Source organism: Cryptomeria japonica, chromosome 2, assembly GCF_030272615.1.
Source record: "Cryptomeria japonica chromosome 2, Sugi_1.0, whole genome shotgun sequence".
Classification (NCBI taxonomy): Eukaryota; Viridiplantae; Streptophyta; class Pinopsida; order Cupressales; family Cupressaceae; genus Cryptomeria; species Cryptomeria japonica.
This window is the reverse complement of record NC_081406.1, coordinates 533,897,046-533,924,907: the sequence shown is the minus strand read 5'-3', so window position 1 is coordinate 533,924,907 and position 27,862 is coordinate 533,897,046. Positions and strand designations below refer to the sequence as shown.

At 33.6% G+C, this 27,862-nt stretch overlaps 1 protein-coding gene across 3 annotated transcripts; it reads left to right on the top strand.

The window, feature by feature from the left end:
- The first annotated feature begins 8,779 nt into the window (after positions 1–8,779).
- LOC131052177 (probable serine/threonine-protein kinase PBL8) lies at positions 8,780–14,124 on the top strand. Of its 3 annotated transcripts, none has more exons than XM_057986791.2 (6): positions 8,780–9,153; positions 9,988–10,120; positions 10,250–10,385; positions 12,145–12,281; positions 12,377–12,500; positions 13,228–14,124. In XM_057986791.2, the coding sequence occupies exons 1-6, from the start codon at positions 8,909–8,911 to the stop codon at positions 13,746–13,748; spliced, it is 1,296 nt and encodes a 431-aa protein (XP_057842774.2). In that variant the 5' UTR covers positions 8,780–8,908; the 3' UTR covers positions 13,749–14,124. The 3 variants fall into 3 exon arrangements, with proteins under 3 accessions (XP_057842774.2, XP_057842776.2, XP_057842775.2); XM_057986793.2 differs by lacking the exon at positions 8,780–9,153 and adding an exon at positions 9,501–9,589; XM_057986792.2 differs by lacking the exon at positions 8,780–9,153 and adding an exon at positions 9,648–9,778.
- Positions 14,125–27,862: the final 13,738 nt, after the last annotated feature.

Genomic DNA, 27,862 nt, shown 5'->3' with positions numbered 1-27,862 from the left:
CAAATATAATAATAATTTCTAAATTTAATAATTATACAATTTCAATTATCAAAATAAATACTCTATTCATATTATATTTACTTTTTCAAAATAAGTGATATCTATTAAAACAAAAGTCTTATCAAACCAATCTAATAACATCAAAATCTAAAATTTACCATTATACATCTTCAAATATCAAATCAAATACTCTATTCATAATATATTTATTTTCTCAAATTAAAATTAACTACAAGAACTCAAACCCAAAGATCATTATTAATTATTAAATATTTTTAAAAAGTATATTTTTATTCATAAAATTAAACGTTATTAATACCTTGGTGAGGTTTTTAACCAAATGCTAAAATAAGTGAGTGGAGCTCACACATAATTGAGGTAAAAATAATAATTACAGTGTGAATATATATATATATATATATATATATATATATATATATATATATAGATATATATATACATATATATATATACATATATATACATATATATATATACATATATATACATATATATATATATATACATATATACATATATATATATACATATATACATATATATATACATACATATATATATATATACATATATATATATATATATATATGTATATGTATATATATATATATGTATATGTACATATATATATATATATATGTATATATATATATGTATATATATATATATATATATATATATAGAAACAAGTTTGTTTATATTTACTACCTTGGTGAAGGGGCTCTCATGAAATTAAACGTTATTAATACCCTGGTGAGGTTTTTAACCAAATGCTAAAATAAGTGAGTGGAGCTCACACATAATTGAGGTAAAAATAATAATTACACTGTGAATATATATATATATATATATATATATATAGAAACAAGTTTGTTTATATTTACTAAAATGTGAAGGGGCTCTCATGAATAATGAATGAGGTTCCATGAGGCTAACTTGCTAAGTTAAAGTTTTTTTTATTGTGAATAAGGTTATGATATTATTGAGAAGTTTTTTAAAATTTATTTTTTAATTTTAAGAAAAATTATTAGATTTTTATAATCAAGTGAATTGTTACTTTGTTAGAAAGTTTTAATTGAAAAATTATATGAATTCATTATGTGGCCTTTGGTTTATTATTAAAGTTTAATGATTCACAAAAGTATTAAAGTTTAATGATTACAAAAGTATTAAAGATTGAGTTTTGTTTAAGCGTAAGGTTCATGATTTTTAAAAGGATGATATTAGAATCATGTCCTAGATTATTTTAGTGGAATGGACACTCTTTAATCATTGGCTCCTAGTTGAAAGAGATTGATTATTTAAACAACTTTTATACATACTCCTCACACTTAAAATTTACATTATGCTACATTTTCCACTAAATTTTATTACCAAGAATCTTAAAGTGTAGATACCTCAAAATTTGATTTTGTGTAGACCTAAAACCCCTAAAATGATTGAAATTTTTTTATGTCAACCCACAAGAAATAATGATATGGTTTTTTATTGTTCAAGTTTAGATTTCAATCAATTTTATAATATTTTTTCCTCATAGTATAAGACCTTGTATTTGCAATAGTTTAAAAAGCATAAGCCCTCTTCATAAGACAAAACAGGATAAATTTAGTTGCCTAACTTAACTATCATTAAAATAATTATCCATTCAATATTGGCCTTCAAATGTTAAGATAGGTTATGATTAAAGAAGGGAAGAAATATTGTGTGTGTATATATAATTCTTTAGGACTTTTTTTAAGCGTACTAAAAATTCTTGTTATGTGATATGGGTTTCAAAACAAGATTAAGTGTATGTAACTGATTTTATAAATAATATCACATGACCATCAAATTTAACACCTTGGGATAGAATAATAAGTTAATCGTGTGTGAATTATTATTTCTTAATTTCAAGTAGGGGATAAGTCTGATGGTTGATCGCACCTATCATGTAAAACCTTTATGAAAGTTATTTATTCAACATTTTTTTTTATCTCATGGAATGACTAAGGTCTTTCTTCTATCTATAGCAAGCTTCCATGCTATTTTTAAAATTTGTAGTTTCTTAGACATGCATATAGTTGATTATGTTGCAAATCTTAGTGATGAAATTTAACAACAATGAATTTATTATTATTTATGGTTTGTATATCTTTGTATGTTTGAGAAACTCCTAAGACCCTTCTAGGTCCTCTTTGTTGAAGTGCTATTTTAGACCCTAATATTACCATATTGACTACCTCTAATAATTCAATCTCTAATACTAATCACCTGTTACATTATAATGAGGAATAAGGGTATTATGATCATGACACACTCATTAAAAGTGTTAAAAAAAACACAAGATGGTATACAAGTTATATATGCACAATCAATAAGCTATTATAAATGATGTCATGTATCCACTTCATTTTTATTGATGATCTTACCAAGATAGTTCTTACTTAGCAACATAGTTTGGATGTAATTAAGACTATAGGGAAAATTGTTGATGATGTACAAGATTCTCATTCATAAATCTATAATTATCCAACCTTAGGCTCTAACCATCATTCTCATATTTTTCTTATGAGCACTTTGCTCCTATCCCAGACTCTATGTGTTCTATATAATTTACATTCTCACAGTTTATCCAAGGCACATTCAATTTTTATGGTACATAACCATTATTCTTCTATATTTCATGTTTTTCAACACTTATAGTTGTGTCCTCCATTTATATGCCTAGTCATAGCCATATTAACCTTATGTCTCAATCTATATGATTTCCTCCTTTGACTACACACATCACATTTGACTTTTCTACTTACTATTTTTCATTCCTATTTTGATTTCTTGTTCTACACCACCTAACCCTTTGTCCACCATTATAAATGAATCGCAAAATATTAACAAAGTTATATTAACGATTTAGAAAATTCTCCTAAAAGAATCCAAAGATACTTTAGTAAACAACATGGCATAAATATAATTAATTCTATATGAAAATTAATAATAATATTCAATCTCATCATGTAGTGAGTCATATTTTTAGCAAAACTTTCACAATATTTAGGATCTATCCATCTTACCTATAGTTTTCCTATGAGTTCTCCACCATTATTTCAAATCCTAGGTGCTATACATGGTTCACCTTCCCATATTTTTTCCTATGGCACCTTCCATTTCAATGGTCCATTATCATTCCTCTTCCATAACTCATGTTGTTCAACCCCTACCTAAGAAATATATGGACATATATTCAATTCTTATACTTATTTCTAGCCATATTAACATATATCTTATTCCATATGCACTCCTTTGAATACTGGTATCTTGTTTATATCTTTTGTTCCCTATTTGTCCACTCATTTTCCCATTGCTTCTTCTATAATACTCATTTGACAATAATTATGAGTGGCTCTACAAAGTATAAACAAATATATTAATGGTCTACAAAAGTCTCCTCAAAAGGATCTAAAGGCACTTATCACTAAACATAATAAAGCGAGTATGATTGTCTATAAGAAAATAATTACTTCCTCATATGGTGAGACATATTTTCCCAATCCCTAGGAGCTATAAAATAATTCACCTTTCGATATTTTTACTATATCACCTCCCATTGCTATAGTCCATAACAAAAAAACTTCCATCCCTTGTGTTGTTCAATCCTTACCTACATTACCATGTAAACTAATGTCTCAACCCATTTGAACCTCTTATTTGACTACGCATATCACATTTGTCTCATTCACTCCCTATTTGTCCACTTCTATTGCAATTAATTATTCTACATCGTCTAAACTTTTGGCCACCAAAATGAGTAATTTGTAAAGTATAAATAATTATATTGCTTATTTGTATAAAAAATCCTAAAAAGAATCTAACAAGTGAGTTACTACATAGTACACTAGCACATAAAATATTTTCTTATCCTTTACCAATGGGATTTGCATTGCCTTTCTTCACAATAGTGATGGGAATGGTGATTCCTTATCTCACATATGTTCTTTCAATGTAAGATGTTAGACCACTTTTATTAGAAGCACTTCACAAAAAAAACCTTAAGAGTTTGAGAGATTATGTAAAAATAAAATGATTTTACTCCTTACCTCATGTTTCCATGCATTCCTTCAGTGCCCTACCTAATATATTCTTCAAATTCTTCCAAAATAATATTGTAGAGTTGAAATTTGCATCAATTTCACCTACACTTTTTGTAGCCACTTTATTGTCCATTCCCCTAGCATTTGAGTAGGCTCATTTTAGCCCTTGCATCATCCTTTTCCCTCTCAAGATGCTCAAGACACCTTTTCCAACACTTATCCTTAAGCTTTTATTTTGCATTAGTTGCATGTTTCTCTTGCCACTTGTCATTTTTTAGCATGATTCGTCTAGACACTAGCGCACATCGTGCGGACGTCTGCATGCCACACAAATGTCCTACAACATCTTAACCTTCAAATGTTGGTTATATGCATTTTGACACTTGTCACCTATCTTGGTTGGTGGAAATGGCTCAGAATATTCTAAACGGCTTGACAACCCTCTTTTTTCCCTCCTCTTCTCTATTTTAAATCCATCTGCTCTCTTCATTCAAGCTCTCTAGTTCCTCCATACAATCTCTCTTGGTTCTTCAAGAAATCTCTCATGCTCTCTCTTTCTTTCTTTGGGTTCTCACAACTTTCTATTGCTCTCTCATTTTCTACAACAGTCTCTAGTTTGCTACAACACTCTCAAGCTCTCACAATACTCTTTGTATCTTTCTTGGCTTTCTCAAGCCTTGCTGGTAATATCTTTCTATCTCTCTTACATCTTTGAGAATCTTGAGATTTATTACATCCCTTATTTGTCAAATCATTATCTTTTCTATTTATATATTTATCTATCTATCTATTTGACTATTGTGTAGGTGGAAACACCAAAATAGGGACTTGACTGGGGCAAGTCTCCAAATAGCCCCAAACATTTTTCCTCTTCTTCATGTGTGTAGGTTTATTAGAAGGATTCAAACGCACGAGGGTTTGATTGTGTTTTATTTATTTCATTTATTTTTATATTTATTATCTAGTATTCATTGTCACATTTATAACTTCTGGGTTTTGTAAGTTATCTGAAGAATAGAGTTGGGTTTCCGTGCTTTTGAGTTTTTCTTGTTCGTGGTCTATACGAGACTACAACACACCACAGATTTCTGTGCACTGCGTTGGCGTCCTTGACCAAGACACTTAGATTCAGACTGAAGACTCTTTGTCATCTGCTCTTTCAATTTCTCTAATTAGATATCTTCACCAGTTTCACTAGTTGGAGATATCTTAATGTATGTTGTGAAATTGGTTCTCAAGGGAACATAGTTCTTCCCTTTGCAAGGTCACTTTTATACCATTACAAATATTAGGATCAAAGTGGCATTTATAGAAGGAGCACAAGGATTCAACGAGATAATCAATGATTATATACTTAGATTTCAGACCATGTTACCTAACATGAGTTATCAACCACCAATACTTTAGACCATGTTAACTGACATGAGTTATCAACTACCATGTATTGGGTTTTAAGGTCTAGATTCTATATGCCAATTTACGATATTATGACATTACACTTCATTTTTGAGTTATGTGCTATCATACATGCCATTATGAATTTATATTGTTTGGAAAATAATCTTCTACACTATAATGTCTCTAGTATTCCTCATTTTTTTAATGAATTCAAAAAACTTAAATAGTTTCAATGAGGGTGAATTTTAAAATGCCAACATCATTGATGATTCTCCATGTTAACACCATTCAACTAGAACCAAAAGAATATAGAATTTTTAATAGATTGATGGATCTTCTACATGTAGTACATTGTAACGAATTTTATAACAAACTATCACTTTATCTCTCATCAAACCAATTAATACACCTAGGGGCATCCTACCATATTCTAATATAAAGTCTTTTTCATGATTATCATTAAATACATGGACAAACTACTTGTAGATGTATAAAATTCAAGCATTATATACAATATTTTATTGGCAATAATGTGATTTGATTTCAAGGTATAAATGAAAATGGAAACAAATATCTAGCACCTCCAAAATAAAATCTCAAGATATATATTGATCCTTTCCCTATGCATCACGCTAATTGATATAATAAAGTGAAGTAGACGATGAGGATTTACCCAATGCAACTTATACTGATTATATTATTTTTATTAAAAATTATTAGGACACATCTAGCATATACAACATCAATGTTACAAACAAAGATATCAATCATGCAATGACAATGAAGGAAATATTTACATGCAAATGAGTACAACCGACATATCATATGGTTGTGTGATGATTGACCCAATAACTCCAATGTATATTATAGTTAAAAGAAAAATATCTCAAGATATGCCACATGGGACAAATGTTACATAAGATACATCTTTAGCCATATATTCTCATGATAATGCTCAATGTGTTAACAAAGAAATGTCTATTGAAAATATCAAAATGAAGTGTATGAAATAGAATATGTAGCACAAGGGACAATGTTAGGGCTTCTTTCTTCCTAGATAAGATAAAAATACCACATTTATACACTAATTTTATTTGGAGATACACTTCATAATAAAACAATATCACCATCACCACTTGTGCATCATGGTATCATAGAGGATAGTTCCTTGATAGGTATTGATTTTTACGATACATGTGAGCTTCTTGAGATTGACCTTTACAAACAAAATGCATTGACATTATTTGATAGTCTCTTCTTTATCTCTATTAATTACTTTTGATTATATATTATAGTATTATATTTGTATATTCCATGTTCATATTATTTCACTACTCTCATTTGATGTTGGAACTTAGAGGGCAAGGTATCATTTTCTTTTATAGATTATATGTACCCATACTTATCTCACTAGGGGAAATTTGGGGACATGTTTCATCTTGTTTGCACAATAAGTATAACTCATGTACATACTCTTTACTCAACTTCCTTTATTTATCAAAATCAAATTTTAGTCACAATTTTAATATTCTATTTATCATTTTCCTTTCCTTCTCGATTTCTAGGTAGTCCTTCATAGTACACAAAATTTAAGGGTTATATTATTCCTAACTATTCTCTATGTATATGTAGTTTACACAAGTTGGTGCTATTCCTTTGACAATGTAATATGCCTAATGAATGCTTATTTCATATCAAAAGAAAGGTATGCATTCTTGTACTAGTGGCTCAAATCCTAGAATAAAAAAAACCTACACCTTGTCATGATTGCTTATTTTCTTATTTCTAATTTGACATGCTTTCTCATATAGATTGACAAACACACCAACATGGGGAAAAATGTAGAGGATAAAAATACATAGCATCGACCTTTAGCCCTTTTTTTAATGCCACTTTGTGGGGATTTCATAAATACACAACTTCAACTTCCAATTTAACTATTTTGATGCACTAGCTAACCCTAATCTTGAACCTATCACTTTGATATGATTAATCTAGCAATGGCCTAAAATTTATTAGGGTTTCTACCCCCCTAGAGTACGTTTTCCATACACTTATGACCCATGGATAGAACTATGCACATGGTCTAATGCATATTTGAATGTTAGATCTCCTAATTACCTAAGTTGTGTTTCTAGGATTATGCCCATTAGTAGTTGGCATACATGCCAAAGGTCTTGACTTTTATTTCTAAGGCTATTTAAGGATATCATCCTAGATCATTTTAATCATCAATAGATCATTAAGGAGAGATCATCTTGAATCTATATTTTAAACAATAGTCATAGTATTTGTTTAGGATTATTCTCAATTTACCTAGCCTTAGTTGCATCAAAGATAAATTTTATTCTTTGTTCTATTTGCATTCAATCTTTTTACATTTTTCATGAGGTCTAATTGTTATCAAGAAAGTCAATGCTCTATCTTCTTTTTATTGCATGTACCTAAAGGTGTTTTTAACATTACCAATCTCTCAAACATGGGTACACATGTAGGCAAACAAGTTTTGTAGATCTCAAAGGTGAAATTCAATGAGGGACAAAGTTGCACAAAGGAAAAGTGTCCAATGATAGGTCCACAAGTGTGCCTAGTCCCGACCATCAGAAACATCATGTATTTAATCTTTCATGGGCCCTTGATATAAATCTAATACCAATTTCTAGATTCTAATCATGTTGTAACATATCAACCAATCAAAGTGACCAAATTCAACATCTTACCATAAACTAGATAAGATCTCCATCTCTTCTCAACCATTTCAATTATTTTCATCTTAAATTACTCAAATCTTAATTTTTTATTATTTTAATCTATTTAAAAATCAAAATTTTAATTCGATGAAATTTGTTCCCTTGGATATCTTCATTGAAATTGATAATATTTTTCCGTTTAAATTGTCTAGAGAAAGCTTGAATAGTTTTTGTAAGAGACTTTGTGTTTGCACTTAAAGCTGTACAATTCTCTCCAATGAAAACCTACACTTAATATTGTCTTTTTATTTGAGAACTATTCTTAAACATCATCAAGTTCAAGTTTAAAATTCAAAAGTCAAATTTAACCATTAGAAATAGGATAAATAATAGTATGGATAAGATACAAAATTACTATTCACCATTGGACCATTAAAAAAAAAACATAATGTTATTCAAACCATTGCGACATTATACAGGCCGTCAAAATTAAACTAGGAAGTTTGTGTTAACATTTTCACGTCCACGTCCTCATGAAACCTTTGACGTAACGAATCTTGTGAAGTAGGCAAGCCTGTTTGGAAGATTTTAGTGGAGTTGGTATACAGAGCATTCTGCCACAACAAATCCACTTTGACGATTTCTGCACAATATCACCAATTTACATCTGCTACAATTTTTCAAGCTAGAAAGTTGTGCAAGGAAATCCAGCCATCATCTGTGTCAGATACGATGCGCTGGCTGAGAATCACGAGAATCTGTTGGACGCGAGACGATGCGGTGGTCGTTGGCGTTGTGAAATCGGGGAAAGTACCCCGCTTTCGGAGATTGTGCTCCGCAGACATGAAGAGTATCTCATCTCCTTCAACTCCTCGGGAAGTTGAACATTTCTTCCTCTCTACCCAGTCCATGAATTTGCAGGCCTTCACTTTTAATGAAATTAGGCTTATAACCAAGAATTTCCGTTCTGATTACAGGTACACATTGTGTTCACATTCACCCATTTCTGTTTCTCTGTTGAATTCTTCTCATTATGTTGTTTTGGTGGTACTGATATTCATAATTGTCATTCGGTTTCTTGACATGATTAAAAAATGTTGTAATCTTCGTTCGCAAGAAATTCCGCTGCTTCAAAGTCTTCTTGCTGAGTTTAGTTTTATTGGAGCGGTCACCTACTTGGAAGACTCGAGGATGGGACACTTGGTCATGTTAAGAATAGTTTCAGACTGTTTCTTTAGTGACCTAGAAAGTGCTGCTAACTACTGTAGGAATGTGACATTCTTATGATGAAATCAGGGACACTAAAATGTATTACACTGTTTTTCCCCAGAGCGATCCTCTCAAGAATTGACATTTTTTATTGTAGGAAAATCCAGACGTATCAGTCTAAGGGTTGAGTCAGTCCTCCTCATGGTAGAGGCTTTGTGTTACCTGTGCTTTGTTCGATGTTAAGAAGAGGCCTTCCATATAACATTTATGGAAATAGGTTCTTTTATAGTTTATGATATTAGTCGATCTTTTTTTTGGTATACGGATGGTTTGTAGTAAGAGTATCCTGTATTTCATGTAGGAGACATTAACTGTGCTACAAATGAGACACATGTATCCTATCTCTTTCAAAAATACAAATCCCCACCGGTAGACCAACTTAGATGAAAAAATAGTATACCAGACATTTATGAGGGACTAAAGCAATGACTAGTTCAGCTTGAAATTTCTGATTAAAAAACATAAAGTTACCATTTGTATAGACATTGAACATAAATAGCAATCTGACTGATATAAGCCACAAAAATTGTCCCTGATTACAGGCTAGGCGAGGGAGGATTTGGGACAGTGCATAAGGGCTACATTGATGATAACGTGAGGCAAGGATTCAAGAGCATGTCTGTGGCAGTTAAGATTCTCGACCAAGAAGGACTTCAGGGCCACAGGGAATGGCTGGTGAGTATGAATGACTGAAGATCGATTTTTGTTGCTTTGGTTGATTTTAGGTTTGTGTATTTATAGGCAAGTTTGTTATTTACTTAATATGGGACTGACATGTTTGTGGAATTGATGTGTTTTTTGAAGGCGGAGGTGATGTTTTTAGGGCAGCTGAGACATCCCCATCTGGTGAAATTGGTGGGTTATTGTTGTGAAGAAGAAGACAGGGTGCTGGTATACGAGTTTATGCCCAGAGGCAGTCTGGAGAACCATCTTTTTAGAAGTATGTACCCTTCGTTGCCATTTTAATATGCCTCTGACTTGCTTTGTCTCTTGTGTTGAGCTCTGTCTTATAATAAGTTTGTTTATGGATACCCAGTTAATGCCCTGCAACTGTTTGCTATTTAGTAAACACAAAGACAGGTTTCTCTGTGAGCCTCATGATAGAGCTCACCAGATGCCATTTTAAATTAAAATTAATGAACATTCCCGATGACTACACTTAGAATAGAATCAAAACAAATTACAGACTGGCCCAAATGAGATAACCAAAATAAACGATTCCACTTGAACATCTGGTTAAAATATTGACAATTGTGCTTGCAAGTTTCTGTAAAGACATCAATACAATTGAAGTGAAATGCCGAAACTGAATGAAATGTGTATCAATGTTGACTAATGACTAGAATAGGTCAAAAGGATTTAGTACTTGTACAGAGAAATCAATCTCCAGTTCAAACTAGGTGGGTAATAATTAACTTTTCATGTCTAATTTTTTGGAAAGTCTATTTACACTTTACATAGAAGAGATGTTAAGTGATAATTTTGGTTTTAAAAAATCTGAATAATCAGATGAGTCTCAGGGTGATAATTGGGGCTAAACCCCTAGCAAATCTGGGATAAAGTTGCACTGAAGTTTGTTTTCTGAAATCAATTGAAATTCACTAGGAAGAACCCTGAGCAAACTGGTGCTCTGGTGCTCCAGTGCTCCAGAAGGGACTAGCTCATCAAGCAAAGGAAATCTTAACCAACACTGTAAAAACCACATACTAAAATAGTAACGAGTGGTATCCTTGAGTATTTCGTATGGTAGAGTTACTTTCCATTAGTTGAATTTGCTTCTTCATGACGCTTTTCTCTATTTTGCATAGTTTGTTTTCAAATTTGACAAAACCTTCGCTGGAAAGTTTTAAGTGTCTAGGCTCTTGTACAGACATTAACTTATCTTCTTTAGGGATGTTTGGTGTAGCTTTAGTCTATCAAAGAAATGTTTCCTGAGAACAGCCAAATATGTTTCTGGGAAAATCGCTAATCTGTTTTTTCTTCAATAAGCCAAATAGAAAGTCAGAGGCCAGCATATAAACGTCCAGCAAGCTTTGCTATGTCTGTTTGCTGTCTGTGTTTCTTCTCTTCATGGATAACCCTATTTACTCATTGCTTTTCTAGTTTCCTGAGATTCCAATGATCCTCCACGTGTACGGATCATATATATCTCCTCCCTTTGTTCCACAATGGCTGAGTTAAGAACCTGTTATGCCATTTAAAGTTTGGGGTTTCTAAATCCTCCGAAGTCCTCTTTTACAGACAAGATCATGGATATCTGCCTTTAATTGAAGTAACGTGTTAACTTAACTTTATTCATCTTTGTAAGGGGAAGAAACATCTGGCCATTTAGAATCTGAAACAAAGCATTTGTTCCAAGCCTTTTGTAGCGAGCAAATTGACGTCTAGTTATTGCTATGCATCATCAGCATGTAACAGTAAACACTATCTTCAACCCTTTAACCTTGCAAATTTCAGAGTAGAAGCACTCTTTCCCACCCAAAAAAAATGTTCGAAAGGAATAATAACTTATGGCAAGTGTAAGCTCTTATATTTAGAGGTTGTTTTAATGTCTTAACGCTTTTTTTAACACTTTATGATATGTCCTGGTCAGTGGACCTTGGGATTTCTTTATAGTTCTAAAATCATGCATCATAGCTTCTCATTTATAGATCAATGTTTTTACACAATCCTAATGTTTGTTTATGTGGTGTGCACAGAGGTATCTGTGCCATTGCCTTGGTCTGCAAGACTGAAGATAGCAGTTGGAGCTGCCAAAGGCCTTGCTTTCCTTCATGGAGCAGAAAATCCAGTCATCTATCGAGATTTTAAGACATCCAATATTTTATTGGATTCTGTTAGTGTGTCTGAAGCCTGAATCCACAGTTAACTAACTTTGTTTCTTGAAGTGAATTTTGATCTAACCAATAAAAATACATGATTTTGATGCAGGATTATACAGCAAAGCTCTCTGATTTTGGACTTGCAAAAGATGGGCCAGAGGGGGATGAGACTCATGTATCAACAAGGATCATGGGTACATATGGATATGCAGCTCCTGAATATGTCATGACTGGTAAGTTGTATACACCAGACAGCAGTAGCTATGTTAAAATAATGATATACTAGAGTTTCAAAAATAAAAAACTTGAAATACATAAGCCCAAAAGCTTGGAAGAGAAGAACATATACCATTTATTCTTAGAAAATATCTTAAATCATGTAGATCATTCATATAGAGGTTTAAATTTAGGATCAACTAAGCTTTCAAAGAAAATGGGTCAACATTGAAACTTTGCCAAGACAACAGAAGTTAATATAGGGGCTGCCAGAAAGAGCAGAAATTGTCATATATTTTTTCATTTTGAAATTTCTTTTTGTTACAAGACACCCTCATCAATTAGAAGTCAAAACTTTAGCATAGCATTTAGCCATCAATATCATGATGTATTCTGATGGCTGAATAGCGGCTTCCCTAATAAAAGTCAGTACGGAAATGGCTATCCAGACATCAGGATGCACAATGGTATCGATGGCTGGATGCTACACAACTGAAGTTTTGGCTTTTCATCGATGAGAATTGTTGTTAAATTCGTTTGAGAAAATGATAAGTGAACAGACTGTAAATGATCCTCATCAATTAGAAGTCAAAACTTCAGCGTGGCATCCAGCCATCAATACCATGATGTATCCTGATGGCTGAATAGCGGCTTCCATAAAGCTCTAGGGTTATGATCAAGTAAGAAAAAGAATTGAAAGGATCTTGTGATTTTTTGACCTTTTGATGTATTCTGCAACAACAGGTCATTTGACAGCCAGAAGTGATGTTTACAGCTTTGGTGTTGTACTAGTGGAGTTGCTGACTGGAAGAAGGTCAATGGATAAAACAAGGCCCAGCAGAGAACAGAACTTGGCAGACTGGGCTCGTCCTTATCTAAATGACAGAAGGAAGTTGTTACGCATTATGGATCCTAGGCTGGAGGGACACTATTCTGTAAAGGCTGCTTATAAAGCTGCTAGTTTGGCCTACCAATGCCTCAGCCAAAACCCTAAAGCAAGGCCACTTATGAAGGATGTCGTTGAGACATTAGAACCTCTGCAAAACATGAAGGATATGGCAAGTGCCACCTCTTTAACATCACATGCTACAAGCAATGAGGTTACTTCTCATGAGTTAAAGACCAAAAGTGGTAGCAAAATCAATGGCCACCACACTTTTCCTCGCAACATGTCACCCACAGTCCGCAATAAGCCTGCAAGATTAAGCAGCCTGGGCTATGATTCCTATAAACAATCTCCAAGGCATATAGGTAAAGGGGCATGATGCAGAACTGTCATTAAACCTCTGATTTTTTTTGGAGGGTTTTAACTTTTATTCTACGTTCATTAATATCTGGCTACTATTCTGTTCAAGATTTTCTCAGAGTGCTCTGAAAGGCAAAATGTAATAGCCTCTCCAATATTTGACACAATTGAGTATTAACAAGTATCCAATCCATGATTCCATTCCAGGATTAGAAAATTAAACCTGGATGCTGTGAATTGGGGTGCCATTCCCTGTCCTGGTATTTTATATTGTATTGTGGGTGACTGTATGCTTCTCTTGCTTGCAGAGAGGCATTCAGTATATAGTATATTTATTGAGCATGGAAATTGTATAGATTTAGATGATTATAAATACATCATGAATGGTTTTTCAATGTCATGCTTTGCCATTCTTTAATTAGCTTTGCTGTTACCTGATTATATTATTAAGCCATAAAGAAATTGATACATGATGGATGGAATTATAAGAAATCTGAACATATGTTGGGGATAGGATTTTAAAGGTTTTTAATGTATCGAACAACTGGGATCTTTGCAAAATTGTAAGCATACCATGATATCAGTTTTCTTATATCAGTTTTCTTTGTTGCTCAGAACTTCGAAAAATTAAAATATAAATGAAAATATCTGTTTCCCATTATAAGAAATGTCAATAGACATTGAACGCTCTACATAAACATTATTTGGTTTGATGGTAAAACAATCAATAATAATTTTATCCTTCATTCATATAAAAAATGATAAATATTTATTCTATTTTATTAGTCAAAATTTAGCTTTGATGGTTGAATTAAATGATGTTCAAGAATAGTCAAAATTGAATATCATTGAGAGTCTATGTCTTCATGCCTTTTCTTGCTGAGGACTTGTATTGGAGTGGGAGGGAAGATTATATTGTCTCAAGATTGATTCATTTGGGAGTCTCTAACTCTTGTTGCTCTTTTTGTGGGCATACGGAAACACTTAGCCATCTCTTTTGATTTTGACCTAGGGTTCAAGTTGTCTAGAATTGGATCCAAGACTTCTCCACGCCTTTTAGACTTAAACCCTTCTCTTGGCATATGATTCTTCTAGGAGATCAGCAAGAATATCCTTCCTAAATTCACCGAGACATGACATGTTCTCAGAGTGGAATTCCTATCTTGCATTTGAAAAAATAGAAATTTTGCTCTCTTTTTTGTATGTACTAGTGGAATTCCTATCTTGCATTTGAAAAAGGAAATTTTGCTCTCTTTTTTGGATGTACTATTGACAATGATTTCTGCTATATTCTAAATCCATGTATATTCTAGTTTATTAATGCAAATACATGTGCAAGTTTAGAAAGTTGCACATTGAGTAACCCACCTCCAAGTTCTTCTTGATCACTAGAGGAGTGTGCCTTATCTATTTGTCAAAGTACTACCAACCTTCCCTCCTCCCAATAGGGGCCAATACCATCCATGAGTGCATCAAAGTGGCAAAAGTTAGAATGCTTGTAGGCATGAGGGATCTTGTACTTTGCATTGCAAAGCTTGTGGTCACAATGTTCATGGTTGGTCTTAGTATTCCCAACAATGTTCAACTCCTCTCTAAGTCACAAGTGCTACAATAGACAAGCCCCTATATGACTACAAAGCAGTAAGTTTTGTCACCTCACTCAGGGTATTTCTCCTTGCAAGACTATTAATCAACCGCTTGAGAAAGTCAACACTATTGAAGACCAATTTAGTGATAGTGCTCTTGCTAGCTAGGAACTCACTCTTGATGTTGAAAATAATCTAGATATGTAGAAACTAGATGATTGTGACTTGCTACTTGCTATAAGATCTATAGCTCTTATTTCTTACAACTATTTTGTCTTTAATTTTATTGTTTTACGTTTAAGACTCTATCTTAAACCTCAAGATATGTCTATCTAAAATTCTCTCTCTCTATATAAAATTAATACTAATGTTTCATGAGAAAAAATCTAAAAGAAAACAACATATTTGATTTGGTTTGAGTGATCTTAAATTCAGCCTTTAATCTATGAAAGAATAAATCAATTTGATTTGCTTAGAACTAAATTTAATTCTTTTTGAATAAAAAATAAAATGTATTAACCAATAATATAGAATTAATATGAATTAAAAAACATTTAGTTATCAAAGAGAACTAAACACACTAAGGAAGCACATTCTGTTGAAGTCATAGTTAAATATTGCAAGCCAACAACGTGACTTCTCCCAAAAATACACCATCAATGTGGTCTTTACTTTAAGCAAAAAGTCATAATATACCATTATGGAATTTTGAAGTATGTATGGTAAATGTCTACAAAATAATATCAAATCAATATAAGTAAATCACCATTGTAGTCATTTAATTAGTTTGTGAAAAGGAAAAACAAAGAGCCTTTTTGGGAGATTTTAAGTGCACATTTAAAAAGATTTTAAGAGTTGCAGGTATATTTTTTGAAATAATAAAGATAGATTAGGGTTGTTTAATTTTATATATAATTTAATGATGTTGTATAATAAAGTGTTGTTCGATAATTTAAAATGATATATGATTTTATAATATTTTATAAGTATTAAATTGAATTTTATGTTAATCTAAGGTTAAATTTTGGCGTAGAATTAATTTGATTCAATTTTACAATGTAAAATCAATTTCAGTATATGAAATCAATTAGTTTTCACTTTAAATTTTTAATCTATAATTCAAGTGATTGACAATGTAGATAAACACTTTTGTGGAGCTTGCTAAGTTAGGGTCAGGCTCTCTTATGTCAAACCCCTAGGGAAGTCGATTTACTGACTTGTAAACAAAGATCAAAGACAACAAGCAACCAAGTAATATGCTCATACGTCACTAAGTATGTAGATGTTGGTGTGATAGTGGATGCTCAAATATGATCCTTGAATCATGCAAAAAGTAGTAAGCGAGATCTAAATGGATCTCCTTGATTCTCCCTAGATGTGCAAAATGAATTAGGCTTTATCCTTTTAAACAACACCCTAGAATATAATTTGAAATGTTTTTGTGCTTCAATTTAGTTGGTGATGAACAAATTGTGTAAAATACTCATGACAAATAAAGTCCATATGATGAAGAGAGAAGGTGTTGCATTCAAGAGCACGCTCTGCTCGTGCTAGGGTCTCCTGGTCTTAGTCAAGGTTCTATGTGAGCTTTGGCTTGCAAGGGGTAGCGTTCAATGATTTTTGGTTGTCTGTGGGGGAGGTGGTTCATGCTAAGGTGATAAATGGTTCTTTGTTGACATTTTGGGGTTTCTTTGCTATAACATTTGGCACAAGGGTTGTTTTGAGTGTTATTCTTGTACTGGTAGGAGTGAATTCATTTGGAGTTGTGTGTGGGTTTTAGGGGCTTTGCCATAGTTAATAGTTTTTTTATCAAGGTTGTTGCATAGGGCTCCTTATGTTTTTTTTCTTTTTTCTTCATAGGGCTTGCTTGGCTTTGCATGGAGGTTCTACATTGAAGTAGAATCTTCCCTTCAAAGATGCAGTGCTAGGGAGAATTTTCTCTCCTATCATGCGAGAAAATTCTAGCATTGGCTTGAACAACACAGTTTCACCCTTTGAAGGTGAATGGATATATTGCAAGGAGAGAACACATGCATGCTATTGTAGAGGAGGATGTCAATTATTTGACCAATCGCACCTTGATTTGCAAGTTCACGAGTATACAAATTTCACTACCATTTTTTGGAACATGCGCTCATCACACATGGAACCCAGAGGGCAAAATGGAGGTGATGTTGATTACCAACAATTATTTTCTAGTGGCTCTATTATGCATTTCAAATAGAAATGAGGCTTTTGAAGGGGCGACATATTTTTACAATCAATTTGGGATTTTCATCAAGTTGTGGCATGTTAGGTTCAACCCTACAGAGGAGCTTCCTTCAAGGGTTCTAATTTGGGTCTAGCTTTCATGGTTCTTGCTAGAATTTTGGAGAAATGATATTTTTCACTTGATAGCATTGCTTCTTGGCAAACTAGTGGGATCATCACAACAAATTGTGGACAAAAAGGTAATCACTTATGCATGCATTTGTATTGAAATAGATTTAAGAAAGACTTTACCAAATTCTATGGAAATTCTATTGGGATCAACCTCTTGGATCCAGTAGATTGATTATGAAACTCTTCCATTTCATTATCAAAACTATCATGAATACAGTCATTTGTAGTGGGTGTGTCCTAAATATTATCTAGTAAGGCCTTCAAGTAATGGGTTGTCTCATCCCTTACCTAAACATGATAAAGAGAAAGCACCTATGGTGGAAGGTAAAGAGGGGTTTATCTTGATCAAAGGCCCAAAATAAGGGAAGAGGGCAAAAGAGAACTCTAAAGGATAGATAGACTGATTAGGTGTTTAATATATTTGATACACTAGAAGATTTAAACCAATTTGATGAGGTCCTTGCAGGGATGCATATTGGTCAAGTACCTATGGAGATGGAACAAAGAGTCGTTGATAAGGACCAAATTCTTCATATTGGTTCATAGGATGGATGCCTAGATGCTCCAACATATACAAATATTCCCTTGTTGACCTTTGGTGAGTTGGAGACAAGTGGGTGCAAAGAAGTGAAATATTTTTTAGGTTTAGTTAGTTCAATGGCTAATTTGGAGAAGGATCCTTAGGATGCCAGTAAAAGTAAGGGATCCCTACCTACATTGGGGTTACAACAAAAAAAATCTCAAAAAGGGTGCTCCTGAGAAGCCTCCTAAGGTGGGTAGGAAAAAAGATCAAGAAAAAGTGGTGAGATGTTGGCCAAGTCTAGTTCAATGAAAACCATTGATTTTCATTTCTCTCCATCTCAAAAATTGATAGTACTTTCATAGAATGTAAGGGGTATGAATAGAATCCATAGACCAAAGGCTATTCGAGATTTGATCATCTTTCATTCTCCAAATATCATCTTCATCTAGGAGACTAAGATGCCTATGGAAGCCATGTTGATTTTTGCATCCAAGATTTGGGCTAAAGATTAATGCCAATGCATTGGGGCTCAAGGAAGTTCAGGTGATATGGCTTGTCTCTAGGACCAATGCAAATGTGTAGTAAACCTTTCATGTCTATTGTTGCCTCAAGTTTGGAATCAGGTGAATTTAATCTCCTCACCAATGTGTATTCTTTGATTGATCTATTAGAAAAATCCTTTCTCTAGTCTCATTAAGGACGATTAGGTCCCTAACTACATATCTTCATTGCATTGTTGTTGGGGATCTCAACGTTGTTTCTAGTATGGAGGAAAACAGGGGAGGTGTTGTTAGGCTTGAGCATTCTTCTAGACTCCTAAGGGATAATATATATCTTTTGAACCTAGTAGACAAAAATCCATATAAAGGTATGTTTACATGGAATAATTGGAGGTGGGGTGTTGTGATGGTATGATGAAAGAATAAGTATCCGATAGAATACTAAGAGGGGGGGGGGTGAATCAGTATATTGAAAAACTGATACAAAGTTCCCAAGCTCAAACTGAGTCAAACAAAGTAAACATATCTTAGTCAAAATCAATATTCTTAGGAATACTTGACATTAACTGGTTTAACTGTTATGACAACTTTTAACAGTAAACACCTTCAATCTTGTAAACATCAACAATGCTTAATCTTAATTCGACATATTCATCTCTCAATGCTTCTACTTAACATGCCTTATCAAAAGTTAACCAAATCAACAAATAAGATCACAACCACAAAAGCATTCACCACTTGACACAAATGTTTATACGTGGAAAACCCAAATAGGTAAAAACCATGGTGAGATGGGACTCACAAGGACAAATATTTGAACTCTTTTGAAGTTCGCCCTGTTAGGAGCCAAACTTTGTTAGAGCTTTACAATAAGCCCTGTTAAGAACTTTTCCCGGTTAGGAATCACCTGGTTAAGGGATTTACAAATATGCCTTGTTAGAAGCACAATACCCTGTTAGGAGTAACCTCGCTGGAGGATTTAAGAATCCAAGCTAATGGACCACCTTGTTAGAGGATTTAATGAGTAACCAAGCTTGTTAGAGCTTACCTGGTTAAGGGATTTTACTTATGCTGTAATTGTTAGAGAACAACAAGTTTTCTTGATTTGTTTGAGTAGCACTACATTTGCTTGATCAGATCCTTCTAAGCTTCAATCTACCTTTACTCAAAGTGTAGATCCATTCATTGGTTGGGCAACCACACACTCAACAGGTTTTCTACCAATCTTACCAACAACTTTTACAAACAACTTCATCGACCTTAAATATAAATCAATTAGGTCGGTAACACAACAAAAACCTAATTCTCATCATTGAGATTACAAACAAGTTAGTTCAATCTTGACCATTAGAAATCATGACAATCTCTTCACATTCTTCAAGACAATTCCAACCGCTCCCTGCTCACCGCTCCATTGGACTTTGTAACTCATCACATACTGTGCATTAAATGCAATCCACTTTGCTCCTTCCCTAGACAATAAGCAAATGCACCAAACCAATTTGAATTTATCCTCATACAATGATCACACGTGTCTCCATCATTACCGCTCATCAGATAATAAACCAACAAACTTGATCGGTTAGGGTTTAACAACTGATAGGGTTTACCGGTTACATTAAATAGAAAGGGTTGACCCTTTACACCAGTTCACCGACTCAACTCACAAATTAACATACCGGTTTACAACATCTTCTACAACTCTCTTCTTACCGGTTACTAGCCAATATAAAAAACAACAATATCAACAATAACATGAATACCATTTACCAGTTCAATTGACATCAATGACAACATATCATTGATGCAATCTTTATGCAAAATGCCAATAAACTCAAAATTCCAACAATCTCTCCCTTTGGCATTGATGGCAATACAAGTATCAATACCTTTGATTGCTGCTGAGATTGGTGAATAGGAATCCTAGTTTACATTACCAAGTATTCACCTTGCTTTGTGTGTCTTCAGCCTGCCGTTGGTGAATAGGAATCCTGGTTTACATTACCAAGTATTCACCTTATTAGACACATAATTCTTCTCCTCAATCACATAATTCTTCTCCCCATTTGACAACAATGCCAAAGTGAAAGTAAAACATGCAATTCTGCTCTCACTGTGCATCAACATCATTCTGCAACTTGATGCTCCCCTTGTGGAATACATCCACTCCTTCATCAATCCATATAAGATTCTACAAGTAATTTAGGGACTGATGCAATCAACATCATGTTCAACTAACTTCATGAAGAGGGACAGTCCCCAATTGACTTCTAAGATACTCAAAAGTGGTCTTAGGTAGAGGTTTGGTAAAGATATTTGCAAGCTGCTCCTTGGTAGAAACATGCTCCAAGATAAAATCTTTACTTTGAACTTTTTCCCTCAAGAAGTGATATTGCAATTCAATGTGCTTAGTCCTTGCGTGTAAAACAAGATTTTTAGAAATGTTTATTGCACTTGTATTATCACACAAAATATTTATAGGTTCTGAGATTTTCATTTTTAAACCTTCCAAAATGTGCATCCACATATCTTGTGTGCAATTCATATAAGCTGCTACATATTCAGCTTCATCAGTAGATTGTGAAGTGCAACTCTTCATTTTACTACTCCAAGAGACTAGCCTTCCTCCTAGAAATAATGCTCCACCGGTAGTACTCTTCCAGTCATCAATATTTCCTGCCCAATCAACATCTGTGTATGCCTGCAAGTCAAAATCTCCACCATATGGATACCATGATCCATAGTCAACATTACCTTTCAGATTTCTAAAGATTCTCTTAGTTGCCATCAGATGTGCCTCCTTTAGATTCTTCTAAAATCTAGCAACAATACCAACTACATGGGCAATATCCGGTCAACTGTGAACAACATAGTGTAGTTTGCCAGTCATTGACCTGAATTCCTTTTCATCTACAGACTTAGATGCATCTTCCTTGGATAATTTACAACCTGTAACCATTGGGGTTCCAACTAGTTTACAGTCACTCATACCGAAAGTCTTCAAAACCTCCTTCACATACTTGGATTGAGTAATGAAAATACCATTCTTCATCTGTTGTATCTGTAAGCTTATGAATTTTTTTATTTACCCTACTAATGACATCTCAAATTCATTCTTCATTTCATCTGCAAAACAATTACTCATGGCATCATTTCCTCCAAATATAATGTCATCTACAAATACTTCACTGACTAGTATATCATCTCCTTCGGACTTGAGATAGATGTTGCTATCATCACTGGTTCTAGCAAAGCCTATCTTCATTAGATGAGTATGAAGTCATTTATACCATGCTCTACATGCCTGCTTTAATCCATACAAATATTTGTGCAGTTTGCATACCATGTCTTCCTTATCTGTCAATGCATAACCATTAGGTTGCTCTATATAAACCTCTTCTTCCAGTATCCTATTCAATAATGCAGACTTGACATCCATCTGGTATACTTTGAACTTCTTATGAGCTGCAAATGCAAGTAGTATTCTGACACTTTCCAATCTTGCTACTAGTGCAAAACTTTCTCCATAGTCTTCTCCTTCTTCTTGCGCATAACCTTTGCATAATCTTGCCTTATTGTGAACTACAACACCATCTTCATTTAACTTGTTTCTGAATACCCATTTATTACCTATAACATTATTGTTTACCGGTCGGGGTACCAGGGTCCAAGTGTTGTTCTTCTCAATTTTTTCTAACTCCTCCATAGCTTTCACCCAATGATCATCACCAAATGCCTCCTTAGCATTTCTAGGTTCAAAGGTGGATAACATGCAAGAGTTCTCTCTTATTCTCCTTCTAGTTAGTACTCCAACATCCTTATCCCCAATTATTTGTTCAGGATTGTGATTCAGTCTCACATACCTAGGAATAACATGATCATTCTCTTCAGGTTCAACTTCTTCATTGTCATCTTCCTCTAAATTTATTTTTTCTAGGTGAACAAGTACATTAGGATTTTCTCTACTGGTTTCTGATTTAACAGTTTCAGGTTCTAAAAGAAAAATGCAAGGATCTTCATCCTTCTTCTCAGAATTGGTTCCTTCTAAAATTTCAGGACATTCATCTACATGAGCATCAGCACTTTCAAAAATTTTGTGTTCGGTTGTTGAAGCATTTATAGGCCTTACTCTTGGTGGAATAGCCAAGAAATATGCCTTCATCACTCTTAGCTTCAAACTTGCTTATGTAGTCACCTCTTTTAATAAAACATTTGCTACTAAATATTTTAAAATAGCTAACATCAGGTGATCTCCCATACCAGTACTCATATGGAGTCTTGTCCTTACTTCTTTTTACCAGGACTCGGTTCATTGTGTAGACAGCTATACTTATAGCTTCTATCCAAAAAGTTTTTGATACACCTCCTTGTATCAACATAGTTCTATCAGCTTCAACCACTTACTGGTTGTTTCTCTTTGCTATACCATTCTATTGTGGTGTCCTTGGTGCAGAAAGCTGCCGCTTGATACCATTATCATCACAATATTTAGTGAACTCTGTAGAAATGAATTCACTGCCTTGATATGTTTTTAGACATTTTATCTTTTTTCCACTCTCTTTCTTAGCTAAGGCTCTGAATGCCTTGAATTTGCCAAAAGCTTCATTCTTATCCTTCAAGAATGTGACCCACATCATCCTTGAACAATCATCAATGAAGATCATGAAGTATTTGTCACCTTGAATGCTTCTTATTCTTATTTGTCCACATAGGTCTGTATGAACCCAATCTAACAAGTGCTCTGCTGAGAAGGATTTGCTCTTGAAAGTTGAAGAAGTCATCTTTTCTAGTTGACATTCTTTACAAAGAGCATTAACCGGTTTGTCTAGCTGAGGCAGACCTCTTACTGTCTTAGACTTGCTTACTTTAATAATATTGTCAAAATTTATATGACAAAATCTCCTATGCCAAAGCCAGCTATCATCTATTTTTGCAATCAAATAGTTGCTAACTTTAGGATTGAGATGAAATAGATTACCTCTGGTCTGTTTCCCGGTTGCAATCAATTCACCTTTGTTGTCAAAGATTTTGCATATACCATTTCTAAACTCCAGTGGGTAACCTCTATCATTAAGTTGTGCCACACTTAACAGATTGTGCTTTAGGCCTTCAACCCAATAGACATCATCAACACTGCTCTTCCCATTAAGAGAAATAACTCCCTTACCTTTTACCATATAGGGTGAGTCATTGCCAAATTTGACAACACCACCATCAAATTCCTTCAGGGAAAAAAATTGCTTCGATCACCGGTCATGTGATGTGAACAACCACTATCAATGATCCAATCATCAGAGTTATCCATTCTAGATACTAGTTCCTTCTAATCTAATAATTCTTCCTTAATTGCTACAAACACAATATCTTCACTAGCATCATCATCAGATTCATCATCAGTAATACCACTGTCAATAGCTACAAGACAATCTCTCTTGCCTTTACCCTTGTACTTCTTAAATTTTTCTCTCTTGTAATCATTTTCACCATTAGGGCAGTTTGCTGCTATATGACCAATCTTGTTGCATGTAAAACATTTTAAAGGTAGCTTACCTCTATATTTACCAGTGCCTCTAGGCAATCGTTTTGCCAACAATGCTTCAAGTTCCACTAAGTTGTCTTCATCATCAACATCTCTTCTAGATCTAGATTCATAGCTATTGCCAGTATCTCTACTTCTTCTCACAGATGGGTTAGAGACAAAAGCTCTGAATGCAGATTCTGATTTCTATACACTACCATCATAGCCATTTATTTCAAAAGCAGTAAGTTTGCCAATAATAGAGTCAAGAGTTACCTTTGTCTTGTCAATGGATTTTAGCTCCTGAATAGCTGCAACTCAGATATCATAGAGCGGTAGCAGGGTTCTCAGTACCTTACTCATTACTGTGGCATCTTCCACTTTCCCTCCTGCACTCTTTATCTCTCCAACTATCTCTTTGATCCTTTGACCATACTGCTGGATGTTCTCACCTTCAGAAATTCTCATGTCATCAAACTTGCCTCTTAAACTCTCTTCTTTAGCAATCTTGACATGCTCATCACCGCTATAGATATCTTCAATTTTCTTCCATACTTCATATGCAATTTCAAGACCATGATCATCTACATATTCAACATTAGACAAGGAACTAATAATAGCTTCTAATGCCTAGTGATTTTCTTGTTGTTCTTTCTTTTGATCATCAGTTAGGGGTCTAGTAGGTGTAGTATACTTATGTTCTATAATATCCCAATACTGACTACCAAGACTCTTAATGTAAATATTCATTTTGTCACTCCATATTCTATAGTTATCTTTGTTAAACTTCAGACCTTCTTTCTTCATCATGATCTACAAGATCTTTTCCTCAAGCTGTTAGGCTTTTAGATTAAGAGGATCTGGATAGTTTTGATACCAATTGATGGAATGATGAAAGAATAAGTATCCAATAGAATACTGAGAGGGGGGGTGAATCGGTATATTGAAAAAATGATACAAAGTTCCCAAGCTCAAACCTAGTTAAACAAAGTAAACATATCTCAGTCAAAATCAATATTCTTAGGAATACTTGACATTAACCCATTTAATTGTTATGACAACTTTTAACAATAAACACATTCAAGCTTGTAAACATCAACAATGCTTAATCTTAACTCAACATATTCATCTCTCAATGCTTCTACTTAACATGCCTTATCAGAAGTTAACCAAATCAACAAATAAAATCACAACCACAAAAGCATTCACCACTTGACACAAATGTTTATATGTGGAAAACCCAAATAGGTAAAAACCACGGTGAGATGGGGCTCACAAGGATAGCTATCTGAACTCTTTCAAAGTTTGCCCTGTTAGGAGCCAAAGCTTGTTAGATCTTTACAATAAGTCCTGTTAAGAACTAATTCCGGTTAGGAATCACCCGATTAAGGGACTTACAAATATGCCTTGTTAGAAGCACAATACCCTATTAGGAGTAACCTTGCTGGAGGATTTAATAATCCAAGCTAATGGACCACCTTGTTAGAGGATTGAATGAGTAACCAAGCTTGTTAGAGCTTACTCGGTTAAGGGATTTTACTTCTGCTGTAATTGTTAGAGAACAATAGGTTTTCTTGATCTATCTAAGTAGCACTACATTTTCTTGATCAGATCCTTCTAAGCTTCAATTTTCCTTCACTCAAAGTGTAGATCCATTCACTGGTTGGGCAACCACACACTTAACAGGTTTTCTACCAATCTTGCCAACAAATTTTACAAACAACTTCATCAACCTTAAATACAAATCAATTAGGTCGGCAACACAACAAAAACCTAATTCTCATCATTGAGATTACAAACAAGCCGGTTCAATCTTGACCATTAGAAATCATGACAATCTCTTCACATTCTTCAAGACAATTCCAACCAGTCCATGATCACCGCTCCATTAGAATTTGTAACTCATCATACGTTGTGCATTAAATGAAATCCACTTTGCTCCTTCCCTAGACAATAAGAAAACGTGCCAAACCAATTTGAATTATCCTCATACAATGATCACATGTGTCTCCATCATTACCACTCATCAGATAATAAACCAACAAACTTGATCGGTTAGGGTTTAACAACTGATAGGGTTTATTGGTTACATTACATAGAAAGGTTTGACCCTTTACACTGGTTCACCGATTCAACTCACAAACTAACATACCTATTTACAACATCTTCTACAACTCGCTTCTTACCGATTACTAGCCAATATCAAAAACAACAATATCAACAGTAACATGAATACCATTTACCGATTCAATTGACATCAATGACAACATATCATTAATGCAATCTTTATGCAAAAAGCCAATAAACTCAAAATTCCAACATGTTGATGCTATCTTCAAGAGCTTAGACAGGTTCCTTGTGTCTAATTTTTAGGTTAGAGATAGTTGGACCACCAACTAAGAGATCCTTGATTTGGTCGATCAAGCTTTCAACTACTTTCTTCAAAACCTCTAAAAAGCCTTCTTTCAAATTCCAACTTATGTGGCTTCAAGGCTCTTCATTACAAGAGTTTATGTCAAAATGGTGGTCCAAAGGGAAGCCTAATTTGGTACAACAATGTACTCATTTGGTAAGAGGCTTCAATTTGTTAAGTAAATGTTTGAAAATATGGAAAAAGTAGTGCTATGGTAATGTTTTCATAGCTAAAGTGGTTGCCCAATCTTGCATGGATGACATTACTTGGCAGATCCTAGATCACAGGTTAATAGAGGATCCTTCCTAGTAGAAGTAGTAGCTATAAAAGAACTCAAGGAATGGGAGTTGCATGAAGAAATAGTTTGGAAGTAGAAGAGGCAAGGGAATCTCATTACCTCATTCAATTCATTTGAAGCGAATCAACTCTCTTCTTTTGGGATGATTTCAAGAGAGATCATTCATTACTATTTCACTTTGTTTAGTGAGGATGCCCCTTTGGTATGGGAGGAAGAGGATCTTATTTTGGAGTGCATTCCTTTGTTGGTTTCTAATGAGATGAGTGATTTGTTGGAAAAACATATCCCTTTGGAGGGTGAACTCACAATACTGGTTCCCACTTTTTGGCCAACTTTGACACTTAGATGAACATTTTGAAAAAAACCTTCACTTTCTGACACCTATAAATTTTAAACCATTAATAATTTGAAGATGATGTAAACTAATGATTTGTAATATCTTTTTTGTAGATTTTAAATATATTTTTTTCAAATTTTTTTGAATAAAATTTTATTGATTTTTCCATCTCCCTCAAAAAGTAGTTTTTTACAGCAAACAACATTTTTTAAGAGTGATGTGCATCCCAGAACACATAATTTCTTTTTCTATAAATGATAAAAGCTTAATTCTTTTAAATTTTAGTTTGTAACATCAATACCCAGGGCATGTAGTTGGTTTGATAGTGATATGTTGAATATTTTATTTTATTAGGTTTTGAAGTCCAACTAATTATAATTTAGATATAGGTGTCCGTTTGAACACATAACTTGTTCTATATATATAAAAATTCAGTTTTATATTTTTTTGTTAGAAAGAAGACATCAATACCTAGTGCATAGATATTTTTCAATTTTTTTTTGAATTAGTTTACTAGTTTTCCCAATACATTGAACAAAGAAGTTCATGTTCAGTAAAAAACCTACATTCATAAAA

Excerpts from the sequence above, each read along its gene's own strand:
- LOC131052177 (XM_057986791.2), top strand. The coding sequence starts at position 8,909 with ATGCGCTGGCTGAGAATCACGAGAATCTGTTGGACGCGAGACGATGCG. Across the intron at positions 10,121-10,249 it reads AGGGCCACAGGGAATGGCTG|GCGGAGGTGATGTTTTTAGG; the intron begins GTGAGTATGAAT and ends TGTTTTTTGAAG. Across the intron at positions 10,386-12,144 it reads GGAGAACCATCTTTTTAGAA|AGGTATCTGTGCCATTGCCT; the intron begins GTATGTACCCTT and ends TGGTGTGCACAG.